The sequence below is a fragment of the Musa acuminata genome, chromosome BXJ3-3 (assembly GCF_036884655.1).
Source record: "Musa acuminata AAA Group cultivar baxijiao chromosome BXJ3-3, Cavendish_Baxijiao_AAA, whole genome shotgun sequence".
Lineage (NCBI taxonomy): Eukaryota > Viridiplantae > Streptophyta > Magnoliopsida > Zingiberales > Musaceae > Musa > Musa acuminata.
This window is the reverse complement of record NC_088351.1, coordinates 8,474,739-8,496,263: the sequence shown is the minus strand read 5'-3', so window position 1 is coordinate 8,496,263 and position 21,525 is coordinate 8,474,739. Positions and strand designations below refer to the sequence as shown.

Here is a 21,525-nt window from a genome sequence, read left to right as displayed (position 1 = left end):
CTCAACACTTTTAATCATTGAGGACAGTGATCATTTTTTGTCACATTGGTTTGTTCTCATCAGAGGTTCGGAAAAGAATTGGGTGATATCATTTGCACTCCATAAAATTTTGAAATTTATGTTGGTTAGAACAAAATTGGTCGAACTTGATCCAATCAAATGACACTATGTTCGGTCTCACCCTACCGAATTAGTTTCCGGCGGCACGGGAATAGCTCGATGTCGTCGGTCAACTGTTGCAATTTGAACTCCATCGTGAAACAAGGAACGTCATCAGATTGATCGGGCCATTTCTCCACCACCTGTTAGCCTTTCCTCCTCTCACTCTCTCGATCGTTGCCCTTCTCCTTCCCTGCTTCCCTCTGCACATCTCTCTCTCTCTCCCTCCCTCCCTTCCTGCATCTATCCCGGTGTCTCCGTGCCCTGAGGAAGATGGCCTTGCCCAATGACGAGCAACTATTCTTGGGTGGCACGAATAGCGGGACGAGGCAAATCTTGTGCTACCGTGCCGTCATGACCACCTCCACCGGCTTCTGGGTCGACGACAACCCCTTCAACTTCTCCTTACCCACCCTCATCTACCAGATCACCGTCATCTTCGTCTTGTTCCGGCTTACCCACGTCGTCCTCCGCCGCCTCAGCCAACCCGTCGTCATCTCTCAGATCGTGGTAGTTAATTAAGCCGTCATGATACCCATGCTTTCCGCCTTAATCGATATGTATGGTCGTAATCAATCGATGGGTGTTCTCTGGTTGACATGATGCAGGCAGGCATTATATTAAGCGGTGATGTCCTTGGCCGAAATCAGAGGTTCGCGTATCTAATCTTTCCCCCCTACGGCTTTGAGCAGATCAACGTGGCGGCCATCTTGGCCTCCATGCTGTTCTTCTTCGTCGTCGGCGTGAAGGCAGACCTCGGGTTGATGCTTAAGGCTGGCAAGAAGGCGGCGGCCATTGCTCTCCTCGGTACCTTACTTCCCGCCGTCTCCGTCTACCTCACGGCGAAAGCCCTGAGGCACAAGATCCCTCACCATTTCATGGAGACGCAAGTGCTCCTAGCTGTGTCAGACAAATGGAGCATCACGTCTTTTGCGGTCCTCTCGTGCCTCCTCAGCGAGCTCAACCTCCTCAGCTCCAAGCTCGGCCGCCTCGCCCTGTCGGCCACCCTCATCTCGGACTTCGTTCATCTGTTCCTGGCCGCCTTCGTCAAAACGTACTCGCTGAGCGTGAAGCTCCACTCCGCGTGGAAGGGCCTCTCGGCCCTACTATGCTTCTTCTGCGTGGTGGCACTCATTCTGTTCGTCTTGAGGCCGATCGTTCTCTGGCTCATAAGACGGACGCCGGAGGGGGCACTTCTGGACGAGGCGAGCTTCGTGGCAGTGCTTACCATGGCGCTGGCGTGCGGGGTGCTGACGGCGGTCACCGGGTTCGACGTCAGCACGGGGCCCTTCTTCTTCGGGCTGGTGCTGCCGGGGGGAGCACCGCTGGGGGCGACCATGGTGCAGCGCATGGACGGGCTGGTGATGGGGATATTACTGCCGACGAACATTGTCATGGCCGGGATGGCGACGAGGATATCCGTTTTGGCCGGCGCCCGCCACTGGGGGCTGTTCGAAATGTTTCTGTTGATCTGCGTGGTGACCAAGTTCGTGGGAGTGACGCTGCCGTGCTTCTACAGCAGGATGGCGCACCGAGACACCGTCTCCCTGGGGCTCATGATGATAACCAAGGGCATTTTCGAAGTATGTGCCGCGATCCGGTGGCACGAGGACAAGGTGCGTCCGAACACCATTCGCATTCATCACACTTCCCTTTCGAGGACACCATGAATGCGATCGACGGTGCAACCGCTAACCGGAATTAGTCCTTTTGATGCGTGTGAAAGCAGGTCGTCGATAATACGGACTACACCATGGTCATCATCACCATTCTGGTGTTCGGCGGCGGCACCGCCCCCCTGATCAAGTACCTGTACCACCCGGAGGATCGGTTCGTGGCCTACAAGCGCCGCACTGTTCAGCACGTCAGGCCCGGCGACGAGCTCCGCCTCCTTGCATGCGTCCATGAGCAGGACAACGTCAACCCGGTCCTCGCGCTTCTGGAGGCGACCGGCCCCTCTCCTGACTCGCCCATCTGCACCTACCTCCTCCACCTCGTCCAGCTCGTCGGCCGCGCCGATGCTGTCTTCCATCTCCACAGGCGCCACCGCAAGCCCTATTCCTCGGTCGCTACGCTCTCGGAGTCGGACCACATCGTCAATGCCTTCCAGCTGTTCGAGCGTCAGCACCCGGACGGCTTTTCGGTCCTCCCTTACGTCTGCATCTCCCCATACAACACCATGCACAACGACATCTGCTCCCTCGCCCTCGACAAGAAGGCCGCGCTCGTCATTCTCCCCTTCCACAAGAAGGTAAACGCTGACGGCAGCATCAACTCTGCGAGCACGGGCATCCATGCCGTCAACGTGAACGTCCTCCAGCACGCGCCCTGCTCCGTTGGGATCCTCGTCGACAACGGGCTCTCCAGCGGCGGGCAGCTACTAGAACGCGTGGCAATCTACTTTCTGGGCGGCGCCGATGACCGAGAGGCGCTGGCATACGGCGTGCGCATGGCGGATCATGCGGCCATCGGGCTGACGGTGATTCGCTTGCTTCCGCTCGAGGAGGGGCAAGAGGAAGGGCGGGAGGAGAGGATGGACGACAGGATGTTGAAGCAGTTCCAGCACAAGAAGGTGGACGGAAACCGGGTGGTGTACAGGGAGGAGGTGGTGAAGGACGGGGAGGGGACGGTGGACGTGATCCACGAGACGAGCCCGGAGTTCAGCCTACTGATCGTGGGGCGGAGAGCAGGGAAGGAGTCGCCGCTGACGGTAGGGATGTCGATGTGGAGCGAGTACCCCGAGCTGGGAGTCATTGGCGACTTGCTGGCGTCGACAGACTGCGGCAGCCGAGCGTCGACGCTGGTGGTGCAGCAACAGGTGTGGGTGGTGGGAGAAGCGGCGCTGGCCGCAGAGAGCCGCAAGAGCGCTGCAACTGGGAGCCAGGTGGTACCGGAGGCCGCAGTGTACACGCAATCTGATGGGAAATGAAATAGTTAGCTCAGTTTACTGGTGGCTCAAATAATAGACTCGGGATTCAAGATCGAATTTGTGGTCACAGATTGAACCCATAAAACATTCCGGCTGGAATAAGAATTGATTAGATTGGTCCAATCAGTAATCGAACCAATTAGGAATTGGTTTATATAGGATTTCGGTGTATAGATTGTTTTCTAAATGGTGAACATCGATTTTAATTTCAGCATTTAAGCATAAATATAACTAAGGATTCAGTAATCATAATGTACATGTTATGATATATATATATATATATATATATAACACCAAGAATTCAGTATAAGTATAATCATAATGTACATGTCAAAATATAAGTCATAATAGTATCGATGACTTGAATCACATTATGTCCCCATGATAAAATTCAGAACTATATTTAATCGATATGGAATAGATAAAAACCAATTTGGATAAAAGAAATCAATTTCAGAAATATGTTGGAATGTATAATCTTTATTGGTAGGGTCACGATCAAAATAATATATCAATTAATTTTTACTAAGTTAACAGTTCGAACAAATCCTTTTTTCTGCATATTTTAAAAAGTAATGAAATCATATTAAATTTTTTAAAAATAATAATTATAATGTTGAATAGATAATTTCATATAAGTTCAAATAACATAAAATAATAATTATTCAAATCATATGATTTTCTATTTTTTTTATTTTCATTTTTTTCCTTCATAATATAAATATCAAATTAATTGATTTATAATCCTATACGCTAATCTAATTAAAATAAATATAATAGAACTAATCAAATTAATTTTTTATATTTTTTTCTGGTCACAGCAGATCGCTTCCTCTCTCCTCTTTCCAATTTTTCTTCTTCTTCCTTCCCTATTTTTCTATCTTCTTTCTCTTATGTTTCCACTCTGTGTCTTTGCATGAAAATTTTTTTGGTCTTCATTTCCTCTCTCTTCTTCTTCTTCTTCTTCTTCTTCTTCTTCTTTTGCTGTCCCTTCCTCTTCTCTCTTCAATTCGTTTTCCTTTTTGTTCTTCTTTCTTTCTAAAACTGCCGAAGTGATTGAGTGGTGTGAAAGTTTTTATTTTTGACTTTTATTGAATTTTAGTTTCTTATAATTTCTATATTTGCAATCAGATTCTCAGATACACAATCAAAGATGTTACACTCATCCCCCACCAAGCTCTTGATCATGACAAAACTCATCTGAACGCTGTCACGCGTGTCATCTATGGACATTTAAACGTATAATCTAATCTCGTAAGGAACCCCATCAACGTTTATCGCAATTCCATTAATCCAAGGATGAACTGTAAGTTGTAATCAAACCTAGTGCACACTGTGCCGTGTCGATAGGCAAAATTGCAAGTGGGTATGACATCGTCAATGAGGACTAACTCCAGTTTGATGGAATCGGGAATCGGATTCTTTTGATGCAAAGCAAAAGAATGGATTTTGATGTCCCCGTCGGTGGCACGTCAAAGTGATAAGCCTCCTCCTCCTCCTCCTCCATGGGCGGAGGGTGTCAAGACATGGCGTGAAGACGCGCGGGGTTTGTTGGTCAAACCGTCAACCGTAGCATCTTCGTGGATCGAGGAACGTGACAATTGGATTGAGTTGACCATTTCTTCTCTCTCTCTCTCTTTCTCTCTCTTCCCCATCCTTTTCAACCTCCTCCCGTCCCTATTCCCTCTCCCCACATCTCTCCTGCTCCCATCTCTGTTCGCTTCTCTGGTACCAAGATGGCAACCACTGCCGGCGCCGGGAGATCCACCGACGACAACCTCCTCAGTGCCTCGTACTCGGGAGCAAAGTCCATCTACTGCTGCCGTGCCATGTTGACCACCTCCGCCGGAGTATGGCTCGGCGACAACCCCTTCCGCTTCTCCTTGACCCTTCTCCTCTACCAGCTCATCACCATCTTCGGCGCGTGCAGCCTGACCCACGTCGTCCTCAGCCGCCTCGGCCAACCCCTCGCCATCTCTCAGATCCTGGTATTCATGCTTAACTCGAGCACTCGATTTCCACCAAATATGATCTCCATCTTAAGCTTTCGAGCTTGGCGAGACGCAGGCGGGCGTGCTGCTAGGCCCGAGCTTCCTTGGCCGAAATCTGTGGTTCGCGGGGCGATTCTTCGCCCGCCAGAGCTTCGAGCAGCTCAACACCATCTACATCTTATCCTTGGTGATCTTCTACTTCGTGGTCGGCGTGAAGGCGGACCTGAGTATGATCCACAAGGCCGGGAAGAAGGCGGTCGTAATCGCGGTGCTCGGCACCCTGCTACCCTACGTTTCCGTCTTCCTCATGGCCACTGCGTTGAAGCACAAGATGCCTCCTCGATTGACGGAGACACCCGTGCTCCTCATCCTGTCCGACAGATGGTGCCTGACGTCCTACCCCGTCGTCTCGGCCGTCCTCAGCGAGCTCAACCTCCTCACCTCCAAGCTCGGTCGCCTGGCCTTGTCGGCAGCCCTCATCGCCGACATCATCCATCTGTTTGCGGAGGCCTGTTTCGGCACCTTCCTGCTGAGCGGTAAGGAGGGAAATGCCATGAAGGGGTTATCGGGGCTATTATCCTTCTTGGGCTTGGTGGGGATCATCATGTACGTCATGAGGCCGCTCGTGCTCTGGATCATACGGCGGACGCCGGATGGCGCACTCCTCAGCGAGGCCAGCTTCGTGTCGGTGTTGCTGATGGCGCTGGCCTGCGGGCTGATGAGCGAGATCATCGGCTTCGACTTCTTGGCGGGGCCCTTCTTCTTCGGACTGGTGCTGCCGGGGGGAGCGCCGCTGGGGACGACGCTGGTGGAGCGGGTGGACCGGTTCGTGAAGGGGGTGCTGTTGCCGGTGTGCCTGGCGGTGGGGGGGATGAGGATGAACCTGGCGTCGCTGGCGGATGCGACGCAGTGGGCGTGGTTTGAGATGTTCGTGGTGCTGTGCGTTGTGTCCAAGTTCGTGGGGGTGGTGCTGCCATGCATCTGCAGCAATATGCCGCACCGGGACGCCCTCTCACTGGGCCTCATGATGACTAGCAAAGGCATCTACGAAGTAGAAACTGCCGTCAGGTGGAAAGAAACCGAGGTATGCGTTCCTTTTCGATGGAATACTTTTATTTCTACGGAATAGATTGTTCATTCTGTTTCTGTACAATCCGTCCTAATTCCGAATAATTTATATATTTATATATTTATTTATTAGAAAAGAAATCTATTCTTGCAATCAAACCGACCCTTATTAAGTAGCAGCCCACGATCTCTAGACCTCATCAAACTTTAGCAATTAGAGGTCACAATAATATATATCATCAGCATCATCATATAATTCTAACATTTTCTTTTTCCAAGATCATTCAAATAATATAAATTCATAATCATATAGTTCTAACATTTCTTTTTTGTTTTGGATTATTCAAATAATACAAATTCATAATTGTATCCACGTGTCATATATATTTTTTTTCCTATTTTTTTTTATTTCCAAAAGCAACTTATTTTTTTCTTTTATTTCATCCCCTCTTTCCTTCCTCTCCTCTCCTCTCCTCTCCTCTCTCTCCGGTTCTTCCTTCTCCTTTCTCTCCCTTTTCTCCTCTACCGTCTCTTGGAGCCGCCGTGAAAGAGACGGTGGTGGAGGGTCAACTGCAAATTTCTTTTTGATATTTTGTAATTTGATCGTTAATAATTTTTATATTTACATTCAGGTCCTCGTTTTGTTTGTAATTGCAAAAGATTCTAACTGGGACAAGTCCTTTTAACGCACGTGGGCTGCAGATGGTGGATGATCAGCTCTACACCACGCTCATCCTCTCCATCGTCATCTTCGGCGGCGGCACCGCTCCCTTGGTCAAGTACTTGTACCGCCCCGAGGATCGCTACGTGGCCTACAAGCGCCGCACCCTCCAGCACGCCATCCCCGACGACGAGCTCCGCATCCTTGCATGCGTCCACGAGCAGGACAACGTCGTCCCCGTCCTCGCCCTTCTCGATGCCTCCGGCCCCTCCCCTAACGCGCCCATCTGCGTCTACCTCCTCCACCTCATCCAGCTCGTCGGCCGTGCTGATGCCGTCCTCCACCCCCACCGGCGCCACAAGAAGTCCTCCTCCGTGCCCGTCGTCTTTACGGAGTCGGACCACATTGTCAACGCCTTCCAGTCGTTTGAGAAGCAACACCGGGATGGCATCTCGATCATCCCTTACATCTGCATCTCCCCTTACAGCACCATGCACGACGACGTCTGCTCCCTCGCCCACGACAAGAAGGTCACCCTCGTCATCGTCCCCTTCCACAAGCACTTTGGTGTTGACGGCAGCACCAGCTCCGCCAGCTCCGCTGTCCAGGCCGTCAACCTGAACGTCCTCCGTTACGCGCCCTGCTCCGTTGGCATCCTCGTCGACAACGGGCTCTCCGACGCCGGGTCCCTGGTGCACCGCGTGGCGGTCTACTTCCTGGGCGGCCCCGACGACCGGGAGGCGCTGGCCTACGGCGCGCGCATGGCGGAGCACGCAAACGTCGAACTGACGGTGGTCCGGTTCCTCCCGCCCAAGGAGTGGCGGGAGCAAGGGCGGGATGAGATAATCGACGACCGGATGCTGATGCAGTTCCTGCGCGACAGGGTGGACGGCCACCGGGTGGTGTACAGGGAGGAGGTGGTGAAGGACGGGGAGAAGACGATGGAGGTGATCCGCGAGACGAGTGCCCATTTCAGCCTGCTAATCGTGGGGCGGAGGGCGGAGAAGGAGTCGCCATTGACGGCGGCAATGTCGATGTGGAGCGAATACCCGGAGCTGGGGGTCATCGGCGACCTGCTGGCGTCGACAGACTTGGGCAGCCGAGCGTCCACGCTGGTGGTGCAGCAACAGGCGAGAGTGATGGGACCGATGGCGCGATCAGCGCATAGCCCCGTGAGCACCCCGAAGAAGAAACGGGTGGTGCCCCGACACGACGTCGACGTCGGCCGCTAATTACCTTCATGTGACGCTAAATTAGTTAGATTAACGTGCAGCTGATGCCGCTGCTGCTCCTCCATTGCTAATTAGACTGTTAATATATTATTGACTCTTGAATGCCTAATTTATCGTGAAATGATAAATTATTAGAAATATAAGTGTTAGGATCAACTCAGCACAAACAGCGGGAAGGATTAGTGTTTTTCTAAAAATTACATTCAGTTGAAAATTTTCGTTTCAATTAAAAATGTATCGAAAATATGTTTAATATAAAGAAGATGTGAAGTGGATTAAGCAGCCAAGTCAATAGATAATAATAATAAAAAAAAAGTAGAAGAGAGATGATAAGGAAGATATAGTGATTAAAAGGATTAAGCAGCCAACTCAGCACAAACACCGGATTTATAGTGGTTCGGTCGTCGTGATCTACGTCCACTCTCGATTCCTCTTTGTTGATGCCATCAACGTCCACTAATGATCTTCCTTCAATGGGCAAAGACCAACCACCTTTTTACAATACTTTCTCCTTTTTATGAACTTAGGAGATAACCCTTACAACTCTCACACCTCTTGAATGATCATAAAATTAGAAAGGGAGGAGGACTCTTTTCAAGGCTTTTGTTCATACTTTCATGCTATTTCATGTAGAAAAGAGTTAGATATTTATAAGCTCTAATGACTTCAAAAATAGAGCCAAAGAGTGTCTCAACCTCGATTTCTAGGGTATTAGCGGTACCATCACCTAGTCTAACGATACTATTGCCTGAAAGAGCCTCGGAGACTGGGCTCTAGCAATACCATCGCCTGACAGGGTGGTACCATCGCTTAACAGGGCGATACTATCACTTGGTAACATTAACTGCCAGTGGTACCACTACCCAAACCACTTAGGAGGTTGAGCCCCAAGCGGTTCCATCGCCTAGTCTGGACGGTGCCATCGCCTGATATGGCTCCAAGTGGCTGAATAAACCATCCAATTAGCCCAATTTAGCCTAGTTAAAGGCCCAGTTGACCTTTAATTGAGTTATTAGGATTTCTCCCAAAACTAATTCAAATCAAAGTCTTAACTATGGTAGTTAAGGCTAAAACAATTATTCTACTTACAATCTAAGTTGTCCTGCACGTCAATGGTTCAACCAAACTCTCGGTGAACTTCCGGCAATCTTCCGGTGAACTCCTAGCAAACCTCCAACGAACTCTCAATGAACCTCTAGCGAGCTTTCACCGTATCATCTGATTCATCCGATCTGATACCCGATCATTGACTCCAGCCCAACTCCGATTATTTTTTAATCATTTTGCCTTTCTCATGGTCGTAGTTAGTCCTACATCACTTATCTCAATACATAGATTATATCATTAATTCATCAATTGATATCATCATCAAAATTCGAGATTCAACAATCTCCTTTTTTTTATGATGACAATCAATTGATGATGGAGTTAACCCTAACTCCTCCTATCTATATGTCAGATAAAGTATACTTAAATTCAAAAGGAATCATGACATTTGAATTCTAAGTGAAATAATTTTGATTACTATGATAAAATGTAATATATCAATATTTCATACATCATCGTAGATTAAAGCCATCCAAGTATAACATGCACAATTTCATCACTTCATGCATGATAATAAATCGCTTTGAGTATAATCTATATGATATCAAAATTAACATCATCTAGAGCATAGCATTCATGATACTAAAGCATTCATATTTTAACTATTTATCACTTCATGCATGATATCATATTCAATAATATTAATCATTTCTCCCCTTTTGTCATAAAAAAAAGAAAATCATTCAATAATTTATGTAAGTATTTTAAACTATTTGAGTAAGTTTTACACTAATTTATGCAACCTAGCAAATTTATGAAATGAGAAGTTAAAGTAAAAACTTTGCAAGATAACTCCTTTTGCTTTTTGAAATAGGCAAGCTAGCATTATTGCTTCAAACCAAATCCATGAAAGTATTTAAACCAAATCAAATCCATGATAAATAAGTTTCATTGAATCAAGCTTCTATTATCACAAAGAGAAATAATTCATAAAAAATATTAAAATATACATACTAAAAATTCATCAATCAAATCCCTTTTATTATAAATAGAAGGAAGAAGGATTTATAGGAATTGATTATCACATAAAAGATAAAAAAATCCCAAAAGTCTATGAATAAAAACTCTTCTTTCAAAAAGGATAAAAAATCCATGAATAAATTCTCTTTGGTGAATTATATGAAAAAGGAATGAATAAAACGATCTCAATTTAAAAAGAAAAACTCAAGTTACAAAAAATAAAAAAATCTGAAAAATGTATATAGGAATTCATGCATTAAGAAGATTTAACATGCCTAATTCTTAGAGTGTTGCATAATATCATCAAGAAATGCATATTAAAAAGCACATAATATTAGAAAGTACATCATAGAGTGTAAGAGTACAACATATCAGGATACTAACGAGCTTTCTCATTCATTAACAAAAAGAAATAAGAAATATACAAGCTATTTAGGTGGTGGTAAATTAAAATGCCTAAACAGAGTGTCAAGTTATCGATAAATTTACTACATCTCGGTTAAGATTTGATCTTGACATAGTTCAATTCGATCCGGTCGAGTCACTATGGAATTGACAGATGAGGAGGGTGTTGGCTTTGTTGGAGGTGCTGCCTCAAAGGGACTAATAGGAGGAGATTGACTTTCCCTATATACAGGTGTTTCTGATTTTGGTTCAGATGGGGGAGGATTAGTCCTCCTTGGTAATCTAGTTCAAACATAATTTCTTATTATACATCTTAATCTTCTTAATATGTTTCTATTGATGACATTAAATCTATCTAGTTTCAAGGTTTCTTTGTCTGGTGGATGACTATGTCATGCGCATACATTAGTCTAATAATCAAGCCATCATATGAAAGCATCATATCTTTTATTTATAGTTCAATCATGTTTTGTTGTATCAGATATCCAAAATAGTTGTCATATCATACTATAATCCAATATATTGTTCATAATTATATTTGACTAACTTCATCGTGATGGTATTATTTTAGAAGTAGAATATTTATCATGATGTGATGAAATAATTTTGTGCTGAAGGATAACAAGTGTTCAGAACGATAAACAAATTTGGATTAAAAAAAGGTACATAAAGCCTTAATCCTAATTGATTCTTTATCTCATTATCCTCTAAAATAGTAACATCTCATTTTCTCAAGAATTCCTATAAGGTTGCATATTATACTATTCGTAATGGGTATGTGATGCCCTAAGAGATAAGTGGATATCCTATTATGTTCATCCACATGCAAGTTGTTGTAAAATAACCAAACAAGTTTAGAATAAATATGTTCACTTATTTGAAGGATTGGAAGGACATCTAAGTTAGCAAACCATTGAATTAGTTCCAAATTACTTAATTCTTTTAGACCTATATATTTTCCTTTATGTATACTTCTAGACTCAAAGTTTGGGAATTTAAGGGCATGTTGAGGAGAATCAAAGAGTATGAAATCATAGGTTTCATATAATCTTCTCTTTTCTTTACCGCTTGAGGATCTTCTAGGTATCATGAGAACTACATATATTATCAATGAGAGAACTATATATAAGAAGCAAGATCAATCAATGAATTTAGAAAAAAGCTTTAAAGATTAACCTTATAGTGATCTCTTAGAGAGTTGAGATTGATCCTTAGATTTGTAGAAGAGAAAGGTTTTGTAGAGGAAGAGCAAAGAGAATGAGAAGTGTAGAAGGGTTTAGAAATGTACAGGAGAGGTGGAGGAAGGTTTGGGGGCGGTTCTACCATCGACCATAAAAGCCCTTTTATAGGGCTCAGTTTCGGGCTATGGTACCGCCAGTTGGGCAATGCTACTGCTTATGGGTAGTGTACTCTAGTGGTGCTACTGCTTGTGCACTGCTTTCGGCTCATCTTTAAGCTATAATTTTGTCTTTCAACCATTCAAACTTCAACATTTGACCTTTAACTTCCTAGCAGCCATATTTAACGTTCAAGTCAATATCCAATAATATTCAAGCTAACGTTTATGCCGATGATATTAATCCTATATTAGCATTCAAGTCATCACTTTTTTCTTATTGAAAGTGTGAGTTTCGTAGCACTTTTGAGATGTGCAGCCAATAATTTTCTATCCATGTACTTCAATGATTCAATCATATTATGAGACATACAAATCATAAATATAAGAAAATTTATAAAATAATTCAAGTCATAGACAATAGAATTGTAGGAGAATAATAAATAAAAAACTTAAAAAGAAATGAGGTAAAACAATCAAGATTTGTTTGGATGAATATCTTTGAGAATTAAGAAGATTGTTTCATGTATGGTACATCTGAAGTAGTAAACACCGACAAATCATCTCATATGAAAACAAATCTAAAGTTATCATCATCTTTTTTAAGAAATCCAATGAAATCAATGTAGATAAAATTAATGTAGATAGTTTCCTGTAAGATTAAAGATAACTAAGGTTCTTTAGCTTTATTAAAAAAAATCATGCTTAATTATTTAAAACCAAAAGATACTACATAAACCATCGAAAGGTTTATAAAAAATCCTCAAGTTTAAAACATTTTGATTCAAATAATCTTTCCTTTTTATTGTTATATTAGCTAGTGAACTTAAAAGATGAGTTGAATTTTCGATCATGTGCCTAAAGCATCCATTATTATGGTACTATGTCTTCCTCATAGCTTGTGATTGTAAACACAGCTACAAGAATGAGAGTTTTATTTTAGGTACTTATTTAATTTTGGGTCCCTTATAAATAGATTTGTCTATCCTTAAGTGATTTATGGTTCCTTTAGGTATCCAAACTAATTTGTGTGAATTAGACCGTTTAAATAAGCATTTGTAAGCAAAATGATAATATCTTTCACAAAAATTATATTTTTCTTTTGGTGAGACATGTAATGTAGGTCCTTTAATAAAGATAGTAAGCTTTTGTTGAGTATTACTCACAAAACCAATTCCTTCCTTCCTATGAACATGACCCTTAGTAGCAAGGATCATGTTTAAAGATTTATTACATATTTTAAAATTTTCTATTATTTCTTCTAGCAATAATTTTTTTAAAATGATTTCAACTCTTCACATTAAGTACAAGGAGCTAACATATTATCATCATGCTCATTTTTTAATATATCAAATTTACTAACAAGAGAAGCATGCTCATTTTTTAACAACTTATATTTTTATCGACTAGCTTACATTCATCATTGAAAGAGATAAGTAAATCATCATAAGCTAAATAAGATTTGATTGAGTCATTTACCATATCGCCAAATGCCATTAATGCGTAGTTTGTAACTTCTTCTTTGTTAGTTGTCTCATCGTCTTCGGATGCACTTGAATCATCCCAGGTTGCTTTGAGCACTTTTTTTTTCTTTGGTAGCTTCTTATTCACTTGGGGGCATTCATTTTTGAAGTGCCCTGATTTTTTTGCATTCATGGCATATGATTGTGTCCTTTTTGAGTTCGTTTTTGTTCTTAGTATCTTGTTTTACAAAACTTATGTTGTTTCTTCTTATGAATCTTTTGAATTTTCTTGTTAGAAGTGTCGAGTCCTCATCATCAATTGAACTTTCGCTCGAGTAATCTTCTTTAGTTTGAAGTATCATATTCTTCATGTTCTTTGGAATGTAGTTCTTATATTCATCATGTGTCTTACACGTCATTTCATAGGTCATTAATGACCCAATAAGTTCTTCAAGAGTAAAGTTGTTCAGGTCATTTGCTTCTTTTATTGACATCACTTTTGGATTCCAATTTTTCAGAAGGGATCTTAGTATTTTATTGACAAGTTCAATATTAGAAAAAACTTTACCAAGTGCTTTCAAACCATTAACGACATCCGTAAAACAAGTGTTCGTTTTTCCCATGGTTTCGCTTAGTTTCATTCGAAACAATTTAAAATTATGCACCAAAAGATTTATTTTTTACTCTTTAACCCTACTTTTGCCTTCATGTGTAACTTCAAGTATATGTCAAATCTCATGTGCAGTTTTGTATAAAGAAACATGATTAAATTTATTTTTATCAAGAGTACAAAACAAAGTATTCATCACTTTAGCATTCAAGGAGAATGCCTTCTTTTCTAAATCATTCTATTCATTTATTAGTTTGGAATACTTATCAAAATCGCTTTCAATAATATTCTATATTTTAAAATCCATAGTAAGCAAGAAAATTCTCATCCTAGTTTTTCAATAAGTATAGTTCGTCCCATTGAACATACGAGGGCGAGTGATAGAAAGTCCCTTATGATTGTCGGCAAAAGCCATCTCTCTTGGGTTTTAAACCAAATAAAGAGTAACGATACCAATGACATTAAGAGGGGGGGGTGAATTAGTGTTTTTCTAAATTATGTTGAGTCAGAAAACTTCGTTTCGATAAAAAATATATCAGAAATGTGTTTAACATAAAGAAGGTGTGGAGTGGAGTAAGTAGCCAAGTCTAAAGAAAAAGCAGAATAGAGATGATAAGGAAGAGATCACACTGGATTTATAGTGATTCGGTCATTGTGACCTACATCAACTCCCGATTCCTCCTCGTTGAGGCTACCTGCGTCCACTAACGGTCTTCCTTCAATGAGCGAAGACCAACCACCCTTTTACAATACTTTCTTATTTTTACGAGCTTAGGAGACAACCCTTGCAAGCCTCGTACTTCTCTTGAATAACTACAAAACTAGAAAGAGAGGAGGATGACTCTCAGTATTTTTTTTAACACTTTTACACTCTAAAATCTTAACTTTTGTTCATATGCTCTTTCAGGAAAGAGTGGGGTATTTATAGGCGCCCCAATGACTTAAAAAATGGAGCCAAAAAATATCTCATCCTTGGTTTTCAAGGTACTAATGGTACCACCGCCATTGTTCGACAGTACCACCGCCTATAGACTAACATTGGGCAGTACCACTACCTAGTCTAGTGGTACTACCGCCTGACAAAGCCTTAGAGAATGGGCTATGGTGGTATAATCGCCCAATTTGGGTGGTACCACTACCTAGACCACCTAGGAGGTTGAGCCCCAAGCAGTTCCATCGCCCAGTCTGGGCGGTGCCACCACTTGACATGACTCCAAATGGCTGAATCAACCGGCCCAATTCAACCTAGTTCAAGGTCCAGTTGACCTCTAATTGAGTTAGTAGGATTTCTCCCAAAACTAACTTAAATCAAAGTCCTAACTAGGATAGTTATGGCTAAAATAATTATTCTATTTGCAATCTGAGTTATCCTACACGTCAATGGTTCAATTGAACTCTCAGTGAACTTCCGACGAGCTTTCGATGAACCTCCGACCAGCTTTCGGCGAACTCTCGGTAAACCTCCGGCGAGCTTTCACTACATCGTTTGATCTTTCGGTGTATTTCTTGATTCATCCGATCCGATGCCTGATCATTAATTATGGCCCAACTCTGATTCTTCTTTAATCGTTTTACCTTTCTCACGATCGTAGTTAGTTTTACCTTTCCAATGAGTACTTGCACTATATCCCTAGTGTCCCCACATGAGCAACTATTAGACCAACCGTCTTCATCATATGGATGTGTATACAGCATACCAGTCTGTCCGGTCATCTCGATGTCCCTCTCAAGTGATCTATGACCGAGATTATTTAGGGTTTGTGTTTAAAAGTGAATCAATCTTATTATCGTGATATCCGATTCTCATTGCACAGATCCATATACATCACAATATATGCAATAGACAATATAAAGTAAGAAAAAATATAAAATAAATAATAAGTAAAAAGAGTACGTATCATATCACATGTGTATATTACTCACGTAATTGACTTACAAGACACATATGATTAGTAATACTTAACGTCATACATAACTATAAAGGTTGGGTCGACCTAATCAGGCCAGATTAACTTGACTCGGATCAAACCCCAATTAGACCCCTCATATCAAATTAGATTTTAATATTTTAAATTATTAAAAAGTAACTTAAATCGATGAAGTAAAGAATTTAAATTCATAATATGTAATTTAAAACTAATTAAATGATAGAAATTCATATACAATTCTTAAAACACAAATACATATAGTTAAATAAATTAAAATTATTTTATTAACAAAAAATAAATATTTTTATAATTAAATTAATCTTAAAATTTACTTAAACTTAAGAAATCATTATAAGTCAAATAATCATTCGAAGATCATAAATTAATTATTATTATTTATTAATAATAAAATTAAAAATTAAATTATTATTATGTATTATAAAATTATAACAAACTTAATATCAAAGATTTAAAAACATGAATCAGAACATTATAAAAGAATAAAGGATGTCATCTCTCTTCAATGATTTTCTTTTAGGGAATCCTATCCTCAATCATTCCACTAGTAGGCTGCGAGGAATGAATGAGATGGAGTTTTATTTATACAAATGAATTATCCTTGAAAGAAAAATAATAATTTTTTTAAAAAAAATTATTTTATTTTACTTTTATACATAAATATAGAAACATAATATTTATTTTTTAGGGTTCACACACAAAAATATAATATAAACTATTTACTTCCCAAAAATCACATAATTTATTAAGAAATAAATTAATTAATAATTTAATTGACTAGTAAAATTCCTAACTTGTTCACGTGATTAAGAAAATTAATTTTAATTATTTCTTTAACCATACTACACAAATAAGAAAGTTAATATTCTAAATAAAATAATATATTAGTTTAAATAATTAATTTATATTAAGAGAGAAAATTATTGATGGTTATAAAATATATCCAAAAATTAAATATTAATTTAAAGCCTTAGTTACTTGAAAGTAAGTGAAAGGATCATTCTATAATTTATAAAATTAAAATTCTAGGTATACCAAGAGAAGAATTGAATTCTTTTTATCACAATTATTTTTAGAGCTAGAGTTTTCTAGCCTCAATAAAGACATAGTGAAAAGCCGAGAAGATAACTGAAATAAAAAAATGGTTTGATAAGACCCCTAAAGTTTTACATACAAGAAGAGGGAAAAAATGGATGATTATTTCGAAGGGATTGACCTTCTAGGGTTTGTCAAAAGATTAAATAATATTTTATTTCTTCTGAAAAGAAATAATTATATTCTTATTTATAGAGTTACACCCAAAATATACCGAGACTTGGACTCTTAATAATAAATAAATCTCTATCCAACTCTTATCGAACTAAACAACTCAATAAAATATTATTCAAAGGCTCAAAAAATAAAAAGATCCTAACATGATCATAGGTTATCATGTTGGTAAAAAAGGTCAGGTCAAAAATAAGGTAAAAGTGCTTAAGAGATTATATTGAGGTATATACTTCAATCCCATTAGACCTCATTTCATATTCTTTTATTAATATAATTTTAATATTACAGTAGTTTCAATATAATCTAATATCATTGAAAAATGATAATATTTTTTGGTCTATAATCATTATTCAATCTTAATTAAGTATCTCAATATTTTTAATATAATATTTATCTTTAATTTTCATCTCTATTTAATTTTTTATTACTTCATCCATAAGAAGTAGTTTATCATCCTTTGTATATTTAATGTTTATAATTCAAACTTTCTTGTTTTAATCATGATTAAATTCATTTAAGTCCTGAGATTCACTTAACGTTGATTATAATTTAACTATCACTTCTAGTTACTGTATATGTATGTCTATTATTACAACTTAATCTTATATTCAAATTTATTATTAATTTTTTGTATTTAAGGACTATACTTTTTACAATAAAATATACTTAAATTTGACATTGATATTTATAAAAAAAATTTATCATTAGTGATATGAGACTATCTTATTTTTTAAAAAATTAACACCATATTAGAATCTTATAATGACTAGTCCAATCCATAATATATATCATATCAAACACTAATTCAATATAAAAAGCTTAAACCTACAGGTTATAAGCTAAACCTGTATGTAATTTGACCTTTTCAATCATCCATGATATTATAAATATTATCAACAGATAAATCGAAAGAATAGACATCACGAAGCCTGTCACTATATGATACTGTGAGAAGCTACTAGAAAGAATAAATTACATCCGTTGCGTGTCGTAATCAAACCATATACAACAAGCACGCTGCGTGTCTATCCGAATCCCGTGATGTCTATACTTCGCTGCGGGTTCCCAAAATCTATTTCTTTTTCCTCTTTCTCTGTTTCATAAAGTGAGTCCAATAAGTTCAAAAAACATGAATATGATCACATGATCCATTACATTAAACTCTATACAGTAAGTTCGTATCCAAACTCAAACATAAGACTCAATGGTGCACTAATCGCTAGGACATCGTGTCTCAAACAGAGACATGATTCATTTCTTGATCTACACATCTAAATGCTGCAAGGAAACGGGGTAGCCGCAGCTGAACAATGAAAGGCTTCAGAACAAAATACAGAACAAGGTGAGAAGGAAAACCTTCATCAGCATGGTCTCCTTGCTCAACCTCGTACCACCTCACGGATCAATCATTCACGTGACTCACAGAAGAAGAATCAACTACCTGATAATAATTAAGCGATAAGAAAGATATAATCTAATTAGTTTAACTCTCATCAGGTCATGTATTAGTAGTTGTCGGGTTCCGGTTCTACCTGCACAACAGTTGGAGCGACCTTGGGGCTGTCCGCGGCTTGCGCCGCTGCTCCCGTCATCCTCACCTGTTGCTGCACCACAAGCGTAGACACCCGGCCGCCGAAGTTGGTCGACGCCAGCAGGTCCCCGATAACCCCTAGCTCCGGGTACTCCCTCCATATCGACATCCCTGACGTCAACAGGGATTCCTTCCCCTCCCTTCGCCCCACGATCAACAGACTGAACTCGGGGCTCGTCTCGCGGATCACCGCCACCGTCTCTTCCCCGTCTTTCACCACCTGCTCCTTGTACACCACCCGTTTCCCGTCCACCATCTGGTGCTGGAAGTGCTCCAGCATCTTGTCGTCCATCCTCTCCTCCTGCCCTTCCTCTCGCAACTCCTTGGGCGCGAGGAACCGCACCACCGTGAGCCCAACGGCCGCGTTTTTTGCCATGCGCATGGCGCAGGCCAGAGCTTCCCGGTCGTCGGCTCCGCCCAGGAAGTAGACCGCCACGCGGCGAATCACCGACCAGCGACCGGGGAACCCGTTGTCGACGAGGATGCCGATGGAGCAGGGCGCGTACTGGAGCACGTTGACGTTGACAGCCTGGACTGAAGGGCTCACGAAGCTGATGCTACCGTCGGCAAGTGCGCCCTTGTGGAAGGGGAGGATGACGAGGGTGACCTTCTTGTCGAGGGCGAGGGAGCAGATATCGTCGTGCATGGTGTTGTAAGGGGAAATGCAGACGTAAGGGAGGACCGACAAGCCATCCGGGTGTTCCTGCTCGAACAGCCGGAAGGCGTTGACGATGTGGTCAGTCTCTGAGAGGGCAGTTGCGGATGAGGAATGGTTATGGCGCTTGTGGGGGTGTAGGACGGTGTCGGTCCGGCCGACGAGCTGGATGAGGTGGATGAGGTAGGCGCAGATGGGTGAGTCGGGGGAGGTGCCGGAGGCCTCGAGGAGGGTGATGATGGGTTTGACGTTGTCCTGAAGATGGACGCACGTAAGGATGCGAAGCTCGTCTCCGGGGTTGGCGTGCTGGAGAGTGCGGCGCTTGTGTGCCACGTAGCGGTCCTCCGGGCGATACAGATACTTGATCAGAGGGGTGGTGATGCCGCCCAAGATGAGAATGGTGATGACGACCATGCTGAATTCCTGCCTCTCCAGGAGCTGCGATCGCATTCAAAGACAAAAAAATCATCCTGGTTAGCGTTTGCAGTGCGAATGGTGGTGGATGAGTAATGTGACGGCGATGGAATTGAGAATAATAATGTTGCAAGATTTATTCAAAAATCTGAGTTCCTCGATATCAATTTTCATATAGGTTAGCATTTGGTGACCTGCATGTTGTAAGGAGAAGTCCTGAAGAAGAAAAGTAAACATAATTTACGGAATCGTGGAAGAAAAACTAGCAACGTGTTTTCCGGTCCTAATCAACATGCATGCATGCATGATTGCAGTTGGTGGCTGCGTACGCACGAAGTTCTCCGCCCACATGATGAGGGAATATACTTCAGAAAGGCCTTTGGCGGACAGCATAAGCCCAAGAGATACGGTTTCCCGGGGCGGCATCCGGCAGTAGAGGCATGGCAGGATCACCCCCACGAACTTAGCCACTGTGATCACCAACACAAACGTTTCGAATAGCCACCAGACCTTAATGTCCACCACCGATGTGAGGTCCGTCCTTATTCCGACAAAAGCCATGCTCATGGGCAGGAACAATCCCATCACCAACCTGTCCATGCGCTCAGCCAGAGTGGACCCCAGCGGCGGTCCCCCAGGCAGCACCAGCCCGAAGAAGAAGGGTCCAACGATGAGGTCGAACCCGATCATCTGGCTCAGCATCCCGCACGCCATTGCCATGGTTACTACCGCCACGAAGCTCACCTGGTCCAGAAGTGCCCCCTCCGGCGTCCGTCTTATGAGCCAGAGCACGATCGGCCTCAGGACGAGCAAGATGAGTCCCATCAAGGCGAAGAAGGACACTAGTGCCGTCACCCCCTGCAGCGGGTTGCCGATCTTGATGGCCAGCTGGTACGTGACGATGGCGGAGTTGGCAATCACGTGCACGATGGCGGCGATGAGGGTGGCCGACATGGCGAGGCGGCCGAGCTTGGAGCTGAGGAGATTGAGCTCGCTGAGGAGGCACGACAGGACAGGATACGACGTGATGCACCATGTGTCGGTCAAGAGGAGGATCAGCTGACCCTGTATGAATCGGGGAGGGATCTTATGCCTCAGGAAGAGGGCCGTGATGTAGACAAACACGATGGGGAGCAGGGTGCTGAAGATTGCGATGGCCACTGCCTTCTTCCCAACCTTGGGAATCACGCCAAGGTCTGCCTTGACGCCGATCACAAAGAAGAACAACATGTAGGTAATGATGGATATGGTGACCACACTCTCATAATTCTTCTGAGAAACGATCGATTTCGCGAACTTCGCATCTCGGCTAAGGATGCTGGGGCCTAATATAATTCCCGCCTGCATCACGTCAACAAGAAGATGCAAATAATTCATGCGGTACATAAGGCGGATATCATGCATGTGGGGTTTTGATTAACTACCACGATTTGGGAGACGTGGATGGGTTGGCCGAATAGGCGGAAGACGGCGTGCGTAGCCCGGTAGATGAAGAACACCATAACGATCTGAAAAATGAGGGTGGGCAAGGTGAAGTTGAGGGGATTGTCGCCGATCCAGATACCTGAGGAGGTGGTCATGATGGCTCGGTGGCAAAAGATGGGGTTAACTCGGTCTTGTGAGTAACCGAGGAAGGTTTCCTTTCCGGCAGAGATGGCCATTTTCCTTGTCGCGCAGAGAGAGAGAGAGAGAGAGAGAGAGAGAGAGAGAGAGAAAAGCAGAGATGGAT

General features: G+C 42.2%; 3 protein-coding genes across 3 annotated transcripts; 2 read left to right on the top strand and 1 right to left on the bottom strand.

The window, feature by feature from the left end:
* Positions 1 to 432: 432 nt before the first annotated feature.
* On the top strand, positions 433 to 3,088 carry LOC103978111 (cation/H(+) antiporter 15-like). The gene is made up of 3 exons (XM_009393814.2): positions 433 to 669; positions 768 to 1,775; positions 1,889 to 3,088. The coding sequence occupies exons 1-3, from the start codon at positions 433 to 435 to the stop codon at positions 3,086 to 3,088; spliced, it is 2,445 nt and encodes an 814-aa protein (XP_009392089.2).
* Positions 3,089 to 4,794: 1,706 nt separating this feature from the next.
* On the top strand, positions 4,795 to 8,097 carry LOC103978112 (cation/H(+) antiporter 15). Its single transcript, XM_009393815.3, has 3 exons — positions 4,795 to 5,076; positions 5,156 to 6,163; positions 6,850 to 8,097. Exons 1-3 carry the CDS (start codon positions 4,825 to 4,827, stop codon positions 8,038 to 8,040), a joined length of 2,451 nt encoding a protein of 816 aa, XP_009392090.2. The 5' UTR covers positions 4,795 to 4,824; the 3' UTR covers positions 8,041 to 8,097.
* Positions 8,098 to 18,311: 10,214 nt separating this feature from the next.
* Positions 18,312 to 21,512, bottom strand: LOC103978108 (cation/H(+) antiporter 15-like). The gene is made up of 4 exons (XM_065143076.1): positions 21,221 to 21,512; positions 20,130 to 21,137; positions 18,669 to 19,820; positions 18,312 to 18,577 (listed from the first exon to the last, which is right to left on the bottom strand). Exons 1-4 carry the CDS (start codon positions 21,455 to 21,457, stop codon positions 18,539 to 18,541), a joined length of 2,436 nt encoding a protein of 811 aa, XP_064999148.1. The 5' UTR covers positions 21,458 to 21,512; the 3' UTR covers positions 18,312 to 18,538.
* Between the last annotated feature and the right edge of the window lie 13 nt (positions 21,513 to 21,525).

What these genes read in the sequence shown, in the direction of transcription:
- LOC103978111 (XM_009393814.2), top strand. Translation starts at nt 433, where the DNA reads ATGGCCTTGCCCAATGACGAGCAACTATTCTTGGGTGGCACGAATAGC. An exon ending in TCGTCATCTCTCAGATCGTG is followed by an intron (nt 670 to 767) that starts GTAGTTAATTAA and finishes GACATGATGCAG; the next exon opens with GCAGGCATTATATTAAGCGG. An exon ending in TCCGGTGGCACGAGGACAAG is followed by an intron (nt 1,776 to 1,888) that starts GTGCGTCCGAAC and finishes GTGTGAAAGCAG; the next exon opens with GTCGTCGATAATACGGACTA.
- LOC103978112 (XM_009393815.3), top strand. Translation starts at nt 4,825, where the DNA reads ATGGCAACCACTGCCGGCGCCGGGAGATCCACCGACGACAACCTCCTC. An exon ending in TCGCCATCTCTCAGATCCTG is followed by an intron (nt 5,077 to 5,155) that starts GTATTCATGCTT and finishes GGCGAGACGCAG; the next exon opens with GCGGGCGTGCTGCTAGGCCC. An exon ending in TCAGGTGGAAAGAAACCGAG is followed by an intron (nt 6,164 to 6,849) that starts GTATGCGTTCCT and finishes CGTGGGCTGCAG; the next exon opens with ATGGTGGATGATCAGCTCTA.
- LOC103978108 (XM_065143076.1), bottom strand. Translation starts at nt 21,457, where the DNA reads ATGGCCATCTCTGCCGGAAAGGAAACCTTCCTCGGTTACTCACAAGAC. An exon ending in TCATGTGGGCGGAGAACTTC is followed by an intron (nt 19,821 to 20,129) that starts GTGCGTACGCAG and finishes ATGCGATCGCAG; the next exon opens with CTCCTGGAGAGGCAGGAATT. An exon ending in TCGCTCCAACTGTTGTGCAG is followed by an intron (nt 18,578 to 18,668) that starts GTAGAACCGGAA and finishes AATTATTATCAG; the next exon opens with GTAGTTGATTCTTCTTCTGT.